The sequence below is a fragment of the Tyto alba genome, unplaced genomic scaffold (genome assembly GCF_018691265.1).
Source record: "Tyto alba isolate M040663 unplaced genomic scaffold, T.alba_DEE_v4.0 Super-Scaffold_8, whole genome shotgun sequence".
NCBI lineage: Eukaryota > Metazoa > Chordata > Aves > Strigiformes > Tytonidae > Tyto > Tyto alba.
Window position 1 is genome coordinate 20,619,159 of NW_024881329.1, and position 16,673 is coordinate 20,635,831.

Consider the following 16,673-nt stretch of genomic DNA (forward strand, 5'->3'; position numbering starts at 1 on the left):
CTCTATATGTGCTGAAACTCTCAAAACACAAAATCAGAGTACAACGATTTTTGTCCTTCTTCCTCAGACGGTACCGTTAGGTGATGCTTTAACAAGTCCTTTCTGTACAGCAAAGAAAAAGCAATTAGGCTTCTGAAAGATTTATTTCATTAGGAGCTTTATTAATTTGTGTCACAGATATAAGCATGGGACCTTTGCCAGAAGTAATGGAGTGTTGGTTTTCTTAATGGGTAATAAAGCAATCAGTGCTGAAATGCATTAGTGCATTAGTCTGGGGTGAGTGGCCAAGGAGTAATGAGAATGCTTGAGCGGCACGTGTCTCAGTGAAGCATTAGCAAGGTCTGGCTGTGTTGACATCAAGCGTTTCAAGATTTGGGGTCCAGCTCTGATACTAATGCACTAGGTGATTCTGATGCCGCTGCTGAGCTTGCAGTAACGCGAGTGTAACGTCGCACTGACAGATGCAGTATCTAGAGTTTGTTATGAGCAGCATGAATATGGTTGTTGGTGGGATGAGCTAAGAGGTTAAGAGGTTTTTGTTCAGGAATGGTTTCCCTCAGTGAAGATCTTGGGCATCCTCACCCACCTTATTCCAACCACACTGAGCAGACCTGGCTGTGAGAAGGGGCTGTGCAGGTGGCGATAGCGGATACCATTTGCATCTCTCACGTTACAGTGGCAGCACCCTTAGGCATTCCCCCCGGGAAAGGGAAGCAGGCCTCTCTCCACCCTGGTGTGTTCAAGCTGACCTGATCTCTGTGCAAGGCAGAAGTCTGTCCCTGGAGGTCTTCACCTTGTTGGAGAACTTACGCTGAAAGATGACGCTTGAGGCCCTGCAGCCTTCTCCTGCTCCCTTTCCACCCACCGCCTGTTGGTATCCAAGTGAAACAGAGCGGGAAGGGCAGGGAGGTGAGTCCATCCCAACATGAGGGTGCTCAGCAGGGTCCAGAGCAGGTACTGCGGGTGCTCCCACTGCACTGCTCCTTAACCCCCCGAGCACTGGGCAGCGCTGCGTTCTGCTCCAGCTGCAGCACTGCCGGGGCTGCGCCTGCAGCGAGGCGCTGGTCGAGCCTTTAGTCCGAAGGGGGTTACATCTGGACCTCAGGTCATTGCTTCAGAACAGACATCCAGGCTCCACTTGTGACTTGTTTCTCCCACGCAGGGCTGCTGCCAAGGGCCTTTCACTCAGCCTGATGGAGCGTCTCATCGAGAGGTACGGGGAGAAGATTGTGAAGATGCTGACGGTGCAGTACCGAATGCACCAGGCCATCATGCAGTGGGCGTCCTTGGAGATGTACAGCGGCCGGCTCACTGCTCACCCATCAGTAGCCCAGCATTTGCTCAAGTAAGTGACGTGCCCTTCACTGCTATCTGAGCAGAGATGCCTTTTTCATCCCACCGCATGCAGGGTTTGTCCCTTCCCAATGATGCAGTTTTCCATTCCTCCTGGCCCTGTGACAGCATTTCCGTTTCATCCTTTACTTCATCAAGGAAACACTAATTGGAGGAGGGTGGAGGGTGGTTTGTCTTTTTTTCCTATGGAACAAGAAGTCGTGCAGAGTTATCTTCTGTTTCTTCCTTTGATATGATAAGCAATGAAATAAAATCCTGTTGCACCTGGAGAGAAGATGTGAAGGCCTGACATGCAGTGAGCATACCCCAAGCAGTTTCTCTATCTCAGGCTCTTGTTGAAAGTAAGACCAGGCATCAGTCTTTTATTGTGTTTCCACATTATGAGGGCCAGTGTGTGTCCCACCACTGGTCCCATCGACATCAGACTTGGTCCAAACGACTTCATATTTCCTCACCAACTTCTGCTCTGACATTGGAGGCACTTGGGAATGCTTGGTCTGTGATCTGTTAGAGATTTCTGCAGCACCATCTTTTCTCAGAAAAGGACACTTTGGTTTCCTGCAGTATCTTTTCAGGGGCAGAGTATTTCCAAGGGAGCAAAACCTTCTTCCCAAATCTCCCTTCCTTCTGAAATGGGTGACGAAGCACATCAGAAGTCCCCACACGTCTCCAGAATTATGTCAGGGAGGCTGCAAGCAGTACTTTTCACATACAAAATTTGTGACTCAGTCTGTGAGAAGATGGTTTGAGAATCACCAGCTGTGTCTGCTGTCAGTTTTTATCTAAGTACAGCATCAGGTGTCCCTTCCTTTAGCACTTTATTTTGGACTAACACCCCCTTGCTGATGGGGAGTGTGGGGGAACCCCTCCAGTAGTGTGAGACCTAGAAGATGCTCAGAAGCCAGAATGCCCCTCGGTTGCATGTGCTGGGACCCAGCTGGGATCACGTCCTCCCAGGCAAAGCACAGGGTGCCTGCATGCCCTAGGGCAGTGCCTCGAGCCTGAGTCCAGTGTCTGGCTGCAGGGACAACCTGGTTTGTCATCACAGACCAAGAATCTCTCCAGGAACAAAAATCCATCTATGCAGCTTGGGCTAGTTTGTGGCAGGTGGGAGAAGTGCCTTTCCCCTTCATCCTGAAGGCACTGGACAGCTTTTCTCCAAGGAAATAGCCAGTTCTGCTGCAATCTCACTGCCTTAGAAGAGCATGAATTCTTCTCTCACTTGAAAGATTTATGTGGATAATTACTCCTCTGAAGCGACATTCCTGGGGTCGAGACTTTTCCTGGCACTGAGAGGTGCTGCAAGGGCTTTCCATGGCCACTGTGAGTAGGCAAAGAATGGGGATTATCTACACAGAGAACTTGGCTTTTGCTCAGTCTTTCATCTGCACAAACATGGACAGTGGTAGGACAGTAAGCAGGGCAGGTATAAAGGAGATGGGAAGCCTGTTTGGTTTGATGTTACAAAGAGGGGGAGATAAACCTGTTGTACCCTCCACAGGGGAGGAAACAATCCAACGGGGAACTGGAGGTGCCCCTGTTCCAGAGAAGATCGTGGAAAGTAACGCTGGTTGCTGGTCTTTGCGGTCCTTGGAAATGGGGAAGATACCTTGTGCCTTCGTTTGGGTCCAGTCGCTGGTCTGAGGCAGCCAGTCCCCAAAGCTGGGGGAAAGGCTCTTCCCTTGGGCTCTGCTTGGCCGTAGGACTGGAGAAGGTGCATCCCAGGCTCTTTTGCAGGAGCTTTGGCGCCCTGTCATAGCTGCACAGATTTCTGTACCTTCCCAGCCATGCATTACAACAGCAATAGCTTCAGACAGAAGAAAAATGAATTTCAGTCAGGAGAGGAGACTTTTGTTGTCAATGGAGTAAGTAACGTCCACAGGAAGCGAGGGCAGTCGGTGGCATACCAATGCAGAGGAGCAGTGCTGGGAGTCCTGGGAAGGAGAGGCTGCAGCTGGGGGCTTGTCTTGAACTGGAAACTGCTTTTACCCTCCCTTTCCTGCCTGTCATTTGGAGGTAACCCTCCTTTTTGATGGCTTGCCATCTGCCTTGTTTATTGCAGACTCTCTGGAGTCACAGCTCTCCGTGATTTGTACTTGATATACAGTAACATGTCGTTGTTCCAGAGCACTCCTGCCATCTCCAGGCTTTCCATCCCTGCCTTCCATTGCCCCTCTTCTTCTTAGGCTGTGAATTCATCCATCAACTTCCTTGGGTATTAAAATATGGTTTATTAATACTTTTTTTGTTTAATGCAGCAGCTTTAGATGTAGAAATTATGTGAAACCCCAGTTCCTCTGTGGTTCTTTGTGCTGCGCTTTCTTTTCTTGCCTGACAGCACTGCTGTCAAATCTCTGGTAATACTTCAGGCACTCCTTCTCCCTCTCAGCACCATAAAAAACAGAGAGCAGCTGCCACATCTCCCTAGGTCTGCATATCGTTCCTGTTCAAGGCCATTTAAGCGAGACACTAACACCCACACACTGTACCCTTGCCATGCAATAACTGGCTGTGTAGCACAGCCGGTGAGAAAGGTCTCGGTGCTGCCGGCTGGCCCCTGTGAGACTCTCCAGGGCTCTTCATTTGCATTTTAGGAGAACGTTTAAGTGTCAATCCCGTGGTGCAGAGCAAGGATGGCTTTTCAGCTATGGCTTGCTGGCGTTGCCAGACTCCCCCGGGCCTCTCAGGCCTTGCTGGGCTGTTGGCTGTGGCTGCTGTCCTGGCACTGAACCCAGGAAGCCTGGAGCTGGAAGCCAGAGGACCCCACCAGAGCGAAAGGGCCCTGCTTGCTTAGTGCTCTACATGACATGCTCTCCAGTAGCATCACTGCAGGTGCAAAGGGGACCAACGCTTGGCGGAGCAGAAAGGGGGGAACCTCAGGTCTCTCTTTCTGTTGTTCTTCACCACCTCCAGAGCCAGGCTGGCTGTGTTTTCACCCCACAGGACCCCGCTGCTGGTCTGTGGCCTTGTCCCTTGGAAGCGATAGCCAGCTAGGTTTTCCTTCTGTCCTTGCAGTGTTGTTGGGAGGAGTAAGCAACAGCAAACTAATCATTCCTTTGGCATAATTTCAGCGTTTTTAACTGGCTATTTCCCAAATACCTTGTGCAGGGACCTGCTGGGTGTCACCTCTACAGAAGAGACCACAATTCCCTTATTGCTTATAGACACTGCTGACTGTGGCCTGTTTGAGCTGGAAGTGGAAGATGAACAGTCTAAGGGGAATCCAGGTACCATTGTTCAGAAAATTTTGTTGGCCAGAATTGATTGTCTGAGGTCCTCAGCCTCCCACAGGCTTGGCCACTGCACCAGCTGAGCCAAGTCCCAGAGATGTCCTCCTCCAGAGCAGGTAGCAGGGGGAAGGTGGAGTCCCAGGGAGCCTTGCTTAGTTAAGAGATCATTTCCTTTATAAATCCTCAAGCTCGAAGGACTCTGTGCCAGAGCAGGGTGGCCACAGGGTCACGATGACAGTGTGCAGCTTGTGGGTGGCCACGCTGGCTGCCTTGTTCCCTTGCTCCATTTCTCCATACTGTGAACTGTGACAGTGAGGGGGGATCCCTGGGACAGACGCTTTACACAAGTTGGCAGGGCAAATAATGTCAGGCAGAGTGCAAGCCTGTTTTAGAGAGGCTGTAGACGTGGCTCAGAATGGCTCCCCAGTCTCCTGCTCCTTTCATAAAGTCCTTGTTTGGCTCTTCTCCATTAATTTTTTTAAGACATTGAGTTTCCTGCTGGCTTTTTGACTTAAAATACCAGGTTTCATTATGGAGATTGAGTGTAAAGTCAGGCTCTGTAGCCATTCTAATAAAGCAGGAGAACTTTGAAAATGATGCTGCTCCCTGCTTCCTGTCCTCACCTCCACAGCAGGGCAGGTGGTTGGGATTTGCTGTTCAGGGGTGCTGCTCACACTCCTCCAGATTTAGTGTGGTACCTCCACGCCTGCTAGCTGGCTCTTCAGAGGCTCACCAAGGGCCTTTGCCAGGTGTCGCTGCACACAGGCTGTCCAAAATCTGGTGCTTCATCTGGCAATCAGCGTACCCCAACCTTGTTACGGAGATAGCTCTCCTAAAAGCATTAGGGAGAGCTTTTAGCCCAGAAAGCTGTTGGCAAAAGGATTGCTAGGAGGGCCCACCAAGCCTTGGCTTTGGAGGAGGTGAGACTCTGCTTTCAGGGCAACATCTTCCCCTGGATTGTAAGTTCACTGCCCAGCCTGGCTCTGCGGTGCCGGAGGGGACCGATCCCCATGTGCAGTGCCTGGGTCCTGCCACCTCACCCCTGGCCACCCCTGCCTGCCTGGCTGCTGCCCACACTTCCCCCGATGGCCAAGCCCCTGCCTTTTCTACCCAATTCACTCTCATGTGGCCAAAAAGCTTATTTGGCAACAGGGCTGCCTGCTTCAGGGATTCATTTGTTTTCCTCTCTGCTTACCAATGCAGATCTCATGCCAGCAGCAGATTTCTGCGGCTTCAAGCCCCTCTCTGGCAAGACAGGGACAATGGACTGTAAAATACAAGGGCAGTTTTTACCAGTTTAAATATCTTTTGCCTTCTTTTGTTTGAAAATCCACCAGTGTTTAAGTGCCCCTCATTTTTCCCTAAACCAGTTCCTGGGGCCCTGCGCAACAGAGAAAGGCTCTTGTCCCTAAATGGAGAGCCAAAAAGATAACTCATGGCTTTTGCACAGGGGATTAAATCCACATCTCCCAAAATCTGGGAAGCAGCCTTCTGGAGCTGCATACTGCAGATTTTTGATGTTTATACCTGTATTTTGCTGCAAAACGGAGGGTTAAGTCAGTCCAGCCAATAAACCAGTAAAGCAGTTCACATTTGTATTTAAGTTGTCCTCATTAGATCTCTCTGACCCAGCTGTCATCCTGGATAGCCAGTTGTTTGCGGCAGGCTGCCTGCAGGACCAGAGCGTGCAGCTTGCTTGTTTGGTCGTGGGGGTTTAGAAATGTGGGGACTTAAAAAAGCAGAATAAAAAGGAAAGGTGGAGTTTTTTCAGTCGCAGCGTAAAGAATTGAAATTTTAGTGAGGTCTAGTGTCTCACTTCAGAGGGAGAATAATCTATTGCCTGGATTATCATTGATCTCTTGGGTTAATATGGGAAGGCCAGAGAAAGCCAAGCGCTGCTCAGGAAGCTCTTCTTAGGTGAGCTGGTGACTTGGAAAGGCAAGAGGCAAGGCACTGTGGAGCCCTGGAGCCGGGCTGCGTAGCACGTCACTGTCGAGCCAGGCAAGCCAGGCTGGGAATCGTTCCGCTGCACTGCAGGCAGGCCTTCCCTCAGCCTCTCCCTGCTGTCTAAGGGGAGGTGGGCAAATTTCTTCAAGCTTCAGCATGTCTGAGCTGGTGCCTTCGGCCTCTGCCTGCCAGCCTGTTCCCATCACCGTCCCTTCTGCTTTCTGCCCTAGGGGAGGTGCAGCTGACGGGTTTGCACATCCACGCCTTGGTGGAAGCTGGTGTGAAGGCGAAAGACATCGCTGTTGTAGCCCCCTACAACCTCCAGGTGAGATGGCCCTCTCTGGCACCTCCCCTCTCTCTGCCTGCACGCAGAGCAAATGCCTGGATTCAGACCCTGGCATCTTCAGGAGTGCTACCAGAACGTCCCCAGAGAGGCAGGGTGGAAGTCAGCAGAGCCAAACTGGTTAATCAGCGTTTGTGGCCGACTTCGCCACATCTAAGCAACTTGAGTCCCTGGAGGGAAGAGATGTTAGATGGGTATTTTTCACTCCCAGCCTCAGGAGCCAGCACTTGACCTTCAGGGGATGTGAGCACACTTCCTTGTGGGTTTGAGAAGAAGGGACTTCACCAAAACAGTGCCATTTGGATCCTTTTCACCTTGCGCTTCTCTTTAAAGGGTATCTGTCACGTGTTTTTCAGGTGGACATGCTCAGAGAGCATCTTTGCCACAAGTACCCAGAGCTAGAAATTAGATCAGTTGATGGTTTCCAGGGAAGAGAGAAAGAGGCAGTGATCCTGTCGTTCGTGAGATCCAACAGGAAAGGTGAGAGGTCGCTGCTGGAGTTACTCTGTGGGGAATGGGAAAGAAACGGGAACCGTGTGATTGCTCAAAGGCCGCTCATCGTGTTGCCAAGTGCTGTGGTTTAATTGCAGTTCTGAATGTCTCTAGCACTTTGCTCTGAATTAATTTACTGGCAAGAACTTTCCTTTTCAGCCTTTTTCTGTTTTAATGAACAAGTATATTTGCTGTCACGGTTGCAGAGGAAGGCTCCCATGCTAGGCAGCAGGTGAAAAGGGAGCCAGGACTGCTTAGTTTGAAGGTTTCCTGGCTGTTGAGGCCTCTGAAATTATTTAAACCAGGGTCTTAAGAATGACATGTCACATTAGCACCACATGTACTGGAGTGCCAAGCATTTCCCACAAAAGGTGACAATTCAGGGGGCTTATTTCTTGGGTTTGGAGCCTATTCTGGGTCACTTCCCCAAAGAAAGCAATCAGGAGCTGACATTACAAGTCATGCACAGAAAATGCTGCTTTTGGGAGCGAAATCTAGAGCGGAAAATCAAGTTCTTCCCTATCAGCAGCTGCAGCAAAAGTTAATAACTGGAAAAAAGCTGCTGCCCTGGAGCTGTGAGTCTCCTTCAGCGGAGCCGTCGGCGCGTGCTGAAGGGTTTTGTGGCAGCCAGTTTGAGGGGAGGGCATGAGTGGGACTGCACCGTGGACCACCCCTCTCTGTTCGTGGATCACTGCCCTTTCCAAACCCACAGAGACCTGTCCCTTGCTGCACCACCTTTGCTGCTAAAGCTGCTGAAGATGGAACATTGTGTATGTGCTGGGAGTGCTGATGTCTAGAAGGAAAAAAAAAAGGGGAAAGGATGTATGGAAGGAGATGGAAGGAGAAGGCTTTTTTTTTTTTTTTTTTTAAGAAAACCTTGAGCAAGAAAAGCAGCGTTGGGGGGAGAATGGAGGTGGGGGACAGGACTAAGAATAGTCCTTATTCATGAGTGACTCACCTCACCATGGCTCAGTGGGAGCTGGTGTCCTCCGTGAAGGCGTGCGGCCCCCGGGCCCCTTCTCGTGCACGGCCAGCAGTCAGAGCTCAGGTGTGGTGCCGGGATCACTCGCTTTCGCGGGGGCACGAGGCAGCTTCTCGTGGTGTCTGGACACGGCTCTGGTCTGTGTGGGGCACAAGAGGTGTTGTTAGCACCCTCTGAGACCCTTGGGAGAAATCCGTGCCCTTTTTGCAGTTCAGAGAAGGCCAGGCACCTTGACCAGCAGCACTTGTCCCTCTGCAGCCATTCCCGACCCAGCAGGAAACCCTCTTGCCAGCTCAGAAGAGCTGGACTTGCCCCTGCAGTCAGGCCAAACCACATCAGAGAAACTGGAAATCATTCTCTAAGCTGCAGAGCACAGAGAGGGGGTCACCCACACTCTATTCCTCAAAGGCAGCGCAAACTAGACCGCTCAGCAAGGCAGAAACAGAGCCAGGCTGGGCACCGCCCCGGCCGAGACATTCCTTTCTTCCCAACTGGCCTTTTATCCCCAGGAGCTGGAAACTCAAAAGCCGCCCACACTCCTCTTCTTGCTAGCTGATCCTCACTGAGTCATCTTGGCATTTGCTAGATCTCACTGCTTGCCTTTGAGAAAATAGCCAGAGAGCAGAAGCAAACCTTGCAGGGTTGCCTGAATGGATGTTGCTTTAAACCTGCCAAAAGTCGGGGGGCAGGTGGGGGGATTTGTTTAGGCCTGGGTGTATTTCTTTTCCTCTCCTGTCGCACGGTGAGCCTCTTCCACGTTGCTCTGTATTGCATTTGCTCCCAGCCTGATCTTGTGTCCTGGGCTCCCCAGGAAAATACTTCTCCTCTCTGAGTGCCGTCCATCCTCCTCCTCGCAACCCTGAGAGGTAAGCGGGGACCTTCGCTCTGGCTTGCAGGTGCTGAAACAGAGGCAGAAAGATGAAGGTAAGCGTGTGCCTCAGGGACCAGAGCCCAGCAAACGCTGACTCCCACCCTTCAGCCAAGCAACCCTCCGATCCCTTGGGCCAAATCTAGACCTGGAGCCAACCCTCCACCCCTTGGTTTCTCTCTCGCAGGTGAGGTGGGCTTCCTCGCGGAGGAGCGGCGGATAAATGTAGCGGTGACCCGGGCCCGGCGCCACGTGGCCGTCATCTGCGACACCCGCACCGTCAGCAGCCAGCCCTTCCTGCAGCGGCTGGTGGATTATTTCAGCCGGCACGGGGAGGTGCGCTCCGCCTTCGAGTACCTCGACAACCTCGTGCCCGAAAACTGCGCTCAGGAGGGCCGCAGCGAGCGGCAGCAAGGCGCAAAGCTTCCTGCAGCGTCGGGCCCCAAACCGCAGCCGCCTCCGGGGAGGAAACTCAGAGCAGCGGCCACCAAACCAGCGGGTCAGAAGCCAGAAGCGCGTTTCTCCCCCAACACAAGCGGACCCGGGCGAGAGGGCCCGGGGACAAAAGATGGTGCTGACAGGTTCAGGGCCATGCTGGTGGCCTTCCTGGAGGGCAGCGAGGTGCAGCTGGATTTCCCCCCGTCCCTCAATTCTCACGATCGGATGCTGGTTCACCTGATGGCAGAGGAGTACAGGCTGCAGCACCTGAGCACCGGGGCGGGGAGGGAGCGGTACATCAGCGTTCGCAAGAAAGAGCCGGCCCAGCCTTCGCGACCCGCAGCCACCCCCCGCAGCGAGCAGCCCCCCGGCGGGGAAACTCCTGTCCCTGCTGAGCCAGGAGGGAGCAGCGAGGGCTCAGGGCAAGTGGACTTGAAAACCCTGCACCTGGAGAGAGTTCAGAGGGAGAAAGCCAGACGGGAGGATGCAGTGAGGAAGGCTCAGGAGCCCAGTGCCGGCCTTCAGGGCAGCAGCAGGAAAAAAGACAAAAGTGAAGCCAAAGGTAGGTCGCTCTCTTCATAACCAGCCCGATTAACGGTCTTCCTCGAATGGATCGTGCTACTTAATCCCCATGATTTTGCCTCCAGGCCTCGGGCTGTGTCTGCCTGCATGCGTGGAGCACGGGATGTGGCTCTTGGAGAGCTCCCCCGTGCTTGTCACTGCAGAGCTGTGAGAACGGGCAGGAGCGTGCATCAGTTGGTGCAGCAGCCGGGGGAGAGGGATTTGGATGCCTGGAGGCACATTTCTTCAGGCAAAAGAAAAACACAGGGGACCCTTTCCCAGGAAGAGAGGCTCAGGAGTTAGATGGGAGACTCCCAAATATAGGGAGAGGAACTAAGAGGAGTACCTGGCCCATCTTGAAGGATGTGGCTGCCTCCTGAATGCAGAGGCCAGGGAAAACAGAGCCAGGAGCTGCCATCCTCCCTGCCAGACACAGTCCCTTCCTCTTCCCCAGCCCCGTTTCGGCAGGGGGAGGCACGCAGGCACGCTGCAGGTGGGAGCCTCGAGCTCCTGCTCGTGCCTTTGAACACGGGCTGAGGTTCACGGGCACAAGGGGTCTCACGGGGGCTGAAATCCCAGGTGCTGCAAGCGGCGACTCCCCGGACCTGTGCTGCTTCTCACTACCCAGGCTGCAGCTGCGGGTTGCTTGGCTTTGCCCTCAGCTCCTACGCCGGTTGTTGAACAGCCGGGTCTTGTCCCCTGCCTTCTCCCCAGGAAAGCCAGCGGGTACCAGTGGAGCAGACAGCACGGCAGAAGAAGATATCGACGCTCTGATTTCTGCTGCCATTAAAGCTGACAGCACCTGCAGCTTCCCCCGCTGCAAAGCCAGTGTTACAGCCCTGGGACAGCTTTGCCTCCACTGCAACAGGCGCTACTGCCTCAGCCATCACATCCCCGAGGTACGTGGGGCCGGGAGGCCTGCCCAGGGCTCTGAGGGGGCTGGAGAGGAGGGGGATGTGCCAAGCAGCACGGGTTTAACGTGGGAATTGTCCGTGCTGAGCTCCCCAGGCAGGATTTCCTTGCAAGGAGGGTAAAGCGGAACCCTCTCTGTCAGAGCTTTTGCTAGAGCTGCCAGGCACTAACACGTGGGCTCTGCATGCCTCCTCCTGAGAGCTTTTTCTTCTTCCCCCCATCTTGCTTTATGCCCTTCTTTACCATTCTCTGGCACTTACACTCCCAGGTCGTGCAGAAAAAGCAAGGCAGAGAGGAGAAAGCTTAAGGCAAGGACTTGAGGGAGCCTGGACACTCAGTTCCCAGCTCTTTGCAGATTCCCTCTGCAACACGGGGACGAGTCAGGGCTTGAGCCCGCACAGAGCAGTGCTGTGTGCCTGGTTAGCAACGAGGCATTTCCTTAAATGTCTTTACTGACTTGGAGCTGAGCTGCTCCACTCTGCAGCCTCAGCTTTAGCTCTGATGCACCCCTGAGGGACAGCCATCCCCCAGCCCCTGCTGCTCTGCTTTCTTGTGGTGGAGGACTCTGGAGCAGGCCTTTCCACAGCCCTGTACTGTCCTGCACCTCTCTGCGAGCGGTGCTGCCAGGGCCACAGAGCCAACAGCTTCTTCCTCGCTCTTCTTCCATAGCTGTTGGACAGCCCTTTCCTCCCCACATCTGGGAAGGAAGGAAACGAAGGTTAAACTGGCATCGGGCTTCATCTTTCTGTGCGGGTGCAGAGGCCGGCGGGTCAGTTCAAGCCTCCAGGGTTGGCAGCGTGGTGCTTCACAGAAAGCTGGCCCTGGGGCTGGAGTCCCATGGGCAGAGCTGATGTGGCTGGCTGGTGGCTGTGACGAGTACCCAGGCTGAGAGGTGACGATTTTCCGTTCAGCCACAGCCTCCTGTGCCCATTGTCCCATGTCCTGCATCACCCAGGTGTAGCTCTTCGCCACATAGAGCCTCCCAGAGCTGAGCAGCATTTGGCAAGCTGACCTATAAATCCTCAGTATAGATTTTCCCCTTGTCAAGTACTATCTGTTTCCATGGCAAAGAATAGTTGTATTTATGGTCATTCACAATCCAGTTGGGATATAAATTTATTTCCTGCAGAATCGCCTCTCCCTGAATTGTGATGAGGACTCCAGTGAGAAACAACTGGAAGGATACAATCCATGTCAACGAGGTTTTTTTCTTTTTGAAGCTCAGCCCTTTTTCCAGATGTTGTCAGCCTTCCATGTGAAATAGCCTGGGACCTCCTACCCACCCCTGGCCCGAAGAGGGGCTCGCACGTACCTGGAGCCGCCTGAGAGGGGCTGGAGCCTCTGCGTGTGGAGGGTCCCTGCTCAGAAAGAGCTCACGTTGCCCCTTTAGCAGCCCCCAGTGCTGATCCCTCCATCCAGTACAGCACAGCCCGCCCCACAGAGTGCTGCCCGACCTGCCCTCCAGCACCTACTGACACAGGAATTCCTGCCCCTTTTAAAGTTGCTCTGTGGGGGCTGGCAGCTACGGCTGGTTTCGCTCAGGCAGCGGGCTCAGCAGTCCCAGTCCTGGCTAGGAGCAGGGTGCTGTGCAGGGCTAGCCCTGGCCATTGGCAACCTGCTCCAGCAGCTCTAGCAGGGACAGAGGTCTGCCACGGCACTGGAAGAGCAGGCTGGGAGCCTCAGATCAGCTCATGTTCGCAAAAACATCAAGTGACTTTGGGACGGACCAAGCAGGAGGGGTAAACTTGTAGGATCTCTAATTTAGACTCGGTGGAGGTGGTTCAGGATGGTGTTGAACTTGGCTTAGTGCCCCTTAAACCTGGCCTGGGCTTCAGCGCAGACTGGCTTTGGAAAGGGTCTGCCTGCACAACATTGCCATTATGAAGGGGTTTTTTGTTCTAGTAGAGAAGACAGATTTAATTACATTAAAGAAGCAGATATATGGCTAAAAATGTCTCCTCTTATTTCCCAAGTGACCTTTCCTGTTTCACTCCTTCTTCTCCCAAATCATACCATATTAGCAGAGAACAGAAGCAGGAGCTCAGGTTTATTTCTGGCTCTCATGCAAGAACCGTAAAAGATCCAGCTGTTCACACACTGAGTGCGAGTTTTTCCCAGATGTTTAGAGTTTTGGTCAGAGTCACTTAAACCATCAAAATTATAATTTACCTGCTGTGCAGGTTCCAGAGGGAGAAAAATTACCTTTAAATTTTGTTTTGTTAGAGGAGCTATAAATAAATAGGAGATGGTTTTAGGGGGGTGCAAAGCAGGTGGAAGAGAGGAGTTCCAGGCTCCGGAATAAAATCGCCCGATTCCCACGTTTCCTGGCTGCCACCAGCGTCCCTTCTCTCCCCGCCAGGTTCACGGCTGTGGGGAGAAGGCCAAGGCCCACGCGCGGCAGAGGATCAGCAGGGAAGGGGTTCTCTACCCCGGGAGTGGCTCCAAGGACAAGACCCTGGACCCAGCCAAGAGAGCCCATCTCCAGCGGCGCCTAGACAAGAAGCTCAGCGAACTGACCAGCCAGAGAAAGAGCAAAAAGAAAGACAAGGAGAAATGAAGGACCTGAATACTTCTTTTTTAACCTTGAAGTCACAGGTCAGACTACATAAACCAAAGATGCTATTAAAGCTCCAGGGCTGCGCTGAGCCCGAGAGGAAAAGGGGAGCTCTCGTTTTGGGGTGGTAGGGCGCTTGGAGCCAGAGAGCCTGAATAAAGAGTGGCTGGGCCTCCCTAAACCGCAGAGCTGCGAGGAAGGAGAGCGGCTTCATTCGTCCCGGTTATCCTCACTGACAGATAGTGGGTGTAGCCAGGGAGGCTGGAGGGCGCCAGCAAAGGCAGGGATCAGCTCACCTAAAGCAGCCAGCTGTTGCTGTGACACTTCTCCCTGCTACAGTAAAAAGGTGAATGTGCGTGAGCAGGGCCAGGAGAGGAGCTGTGCCCTTCTCCTCCGGGGAGCACGGCTAAGAAAACGGACGCCCTCAGCGCCCTTTCCCAGCACTGCTGGAGTTGGGGTGCACTGGCACGTCCGCGCAAGCAGCCAGCAAGACCCAAAGTTGCCCTTTGGGAGTGGGCAGAGCCGGGCTGCATCCCCCTCCCACCATGCAGAGGGGCTGCGGGCTCAGCCCCAGTGCAGGATGCGGCCCATGCAGGGCTCACCCCCTCCCTGGGGCTGCGCAGGGCTGGCGAGGCCTCGAGTCCTTACCTTGGCACGAGGGCGAGCTGCTCCGAAACACCCAGCCCGCTGCGAGGGGGGAGCAGGGGCAGGGTCTCTCCCTCATCACTGTTGGCTGTTCCCACCCCTGGCAGAGCCCAGACCTGCTCGGGAGAAGCTTTTCCTTCCCCTGTGCTGCCCTTCCTCAAAGCTCCTTGGGGGCTGACGTCCGCAGCAGTGATGGCAGGGTACGGCCAGGCGAGCTTTGTCCCTCCCCGGTCCTGTACCCCCCAAAACTATCCCACCACCCCCATTCCCTTCTGCCTGCTGATCATCACCACCCAAGCCTCTCTCCATCCGCCCGCAGCCCCGGCCCATCTCCATGACGACTCCCAGTGGGTACCAGTGCAGCACGCAGGGTCCAGCGGCCGCGTTGTGTCCCCAGGGCGGCACACGCAGGCCCCAGGATGCAGGAAAAGGGGCTGAGATGCCTCCGCAGAGGAACGGCAGGAGAGAGGCACGATAAAAAGCCCCAAACCACACATGCCCCATCGTTTCGGGGCTGAACATCACAGATCTCACCCGCTAGTGATGGCAGCACTAGTGGAAGCCTCGTCCTGGCCAAAGGCTCAGCAGTTTGCAGGGGCTGCAAGGTAGCCAAGCATTTCTACGTCTGTCTCTCTTCCCAAACGCTGAGGTAGCCAAGAAGCAAATTTCCCCCCAAACCTCAGCGCCTGTTAGCACAGGCTGTGAACACCTTCCAAAAAAACCCTTCCTCACCCTTTGGTAAACCTCATCCTTAAAAACCCATCTGCGTGCAGCCCCAGCCCTGGGCCAGCCCGGCCTGCCTGCACCCACCTGGGCTCCGAGCAGCACCTTGGCTCGTGCCTCCGGCCGTGCGTCAGCCCGCCGAGGGATGGCACCGGCCCGCGCAGCGGCAGATGGGACATGGGGCTCCTGGGGGGGAAGGGGAGGAGGAGGAGGAAGAGCTGGAGCGTGGGAGAAGAAAATCTGTGCATCGGCAAGCGGTGCTGGGCATATACGGGGGAAAGAGCCAGAGCGGTTCCCCCGCCGGAGCGGGGGAAGATGCAACAGAGAAATCGCAGCCTCATCCCAAAATGAAGGTCAGGCAGACAGAGCAGCAGAAAGGACAATTGCCCCCAGCTCCTCGGGGTGCCACCGTGGTGTTAGCTTTAATCAGGGATAAATGGCTCGTTCACACTTTTTTTTTCTTCCCATCCTCCCCACCCCGTGCTCACCCTGTGGCACCAGGTTTCTGGCAAACTGCCCCAAACACCCCCAGATTTCCCTGCCTGGCTTCTTGCCAGCACGCTGCAGGCAGAGGAAAGCCGAGGCTCCAGTGCAAGCGGGGATGCGTCCCCAGGGCATCTGCCCACCAGCCTGTGCCCGGGAAAACGGGCATCAGCTCCCCAAAAACCCCAAACCTTACCCAGGGGCTGGGTCCTTGCTTGGGCCAGGAGCCCACGAGCAGACAGGATCCAGATTCTTCCTCCCCCTTGCCCCTGAAACAGGAGTTGGGTTTAAAAATTATAAAATTAGGGGTGTCTTGTGTCCACCTCCGGTCACAGGGCCAAGATGTTCCTCTCTGCACCCCGACATCAGATAAAATGAGCGAGCTTTGGGATGAGCAAGTCAGAGCGTGACTCCAGGACTAGGGGCTGCAAAAAATAACCCCCAGTCACGAGACTGACATTAGAACAGGAATTTGCTGCGTGGTTATGAGCAGCCCTGAGGGTTAATTTAGTTGGGAAAAGGGGCCCGGGTGGGAAAAGCTGACCCCGATCATATTGGACCTTTAGAGGATCACTCTCAGCCTGGGTCTGACTTTAGTCTGACCCATTCTTACTTTCAGGTACCAGCCAAAAAAGTGAGCAGGAACAAATCCATCCAGTTTGTCCTATAAACCAAGAAGAGAGTTTAGGTCACTTTGCACTGCAAACAATAACCCATTCTCAAGGCTTACTTTTTTTTCCAAGAAAAAGGTTCCCGGGCGAACCTCATGAAGTTAACAAGTGCCAGGTCCTGCCCGTGGGTCGGGGCAATCCCCAGCACAAACCCAGGCTGGGCGAGGAGCAGCTGGAGAGCAGCCCCAAGGAGAGGGAATGGAGGTGCTGGTGGGGGGAAAACTGCCTGTGAGCCAGCACCGTGTGCCCACAGCCCAGAACCCCTCCGTGCCCTGGGCTGCAGCCAGAGCAGGGGGGGCAGCAGGGCCAGGGAGGGGATTCTCCCCCTCTGCTCCGCTCTGGGGAGACCCCCCTGCAGTGCTGGGGCCAGCTCGGGGGCCCCCAACAGCAGAAGGACACGGAGCTGCTCGAGCGGGGCCAGAGGAGGCCACGGAGATGCTGGGGGGGCTGGAGCAGCTCCCCTGGGAGGCC

General features: G+C 54.3%; 1 protein-coding gene and 1 long non-coding RNA gene across 3 annotated transcripts in view; one reads left to right on the forward strand and one right to left on the reverse strand.

Moving 5' to 3' along the window:
* IGHMBP2 (immunoglobulin mu DNA binding protein 2) overlaps positions 1 to 13,866 on the forward strand; it is a 41,151-nt gene extending 27,285 nt beyond the window's left edge. The window contains exons 9-15 of one of the 2 annotated variants that reach the window (XM_032993142.2): positions 1,163 to 1,345; positions 4,462 to 4,580; positions 6,761 to 6,855; positions 7,230 to 7,353; positions 9,403 to 10,215; positions 10,929 to 11,113; positions 13,486 to 13,866. In XM_032993142.2, coding sequence (XP_032849033.2) covers positions 1,163 to 1,345; positions 4,462 to 4,580; positions 6,761 to 6,855; positions 7,230 to 7,353; positions 9,403 to 10,215; positions 10,929 to 11,113; positions 13,486 to 13,683 — 1,717 coding nt within the window. In that variant the 3' untranslated portion in view covers positions 13,684 to 13,866. Of the gene's footprint in view, positions 1 to 1,162; positions 1,346 to 4,461; positions 4,581 to 6,760; positions 6,856 to 7,229; positions 7,354 to 9,402; positions 10,216 to 10,928; positions 11,114 to 12,255; positions 13,079 to 13,485 lie in introns of those variants that run through there. The other variant, XM_042784535.1, reaches the window with a different exon arrangement.
* Positions 7,268 to 16,394, reverse strand: LOC122152480. Its single transcript, XR_006164599.1, has 3 exons — positions 15,728 to 16,394; positions 8,324 to 9,246; positions 7,268 to 7,378 (listed from the first exon to the last, which is right to left on the reverse strand). It is a non-coding gene; the product is annotated as an uncharacterized LOC122152480 (long non-coding RNA).
* Positions 16,395 to 16,673: the final 279 nt, after the last annotated feature.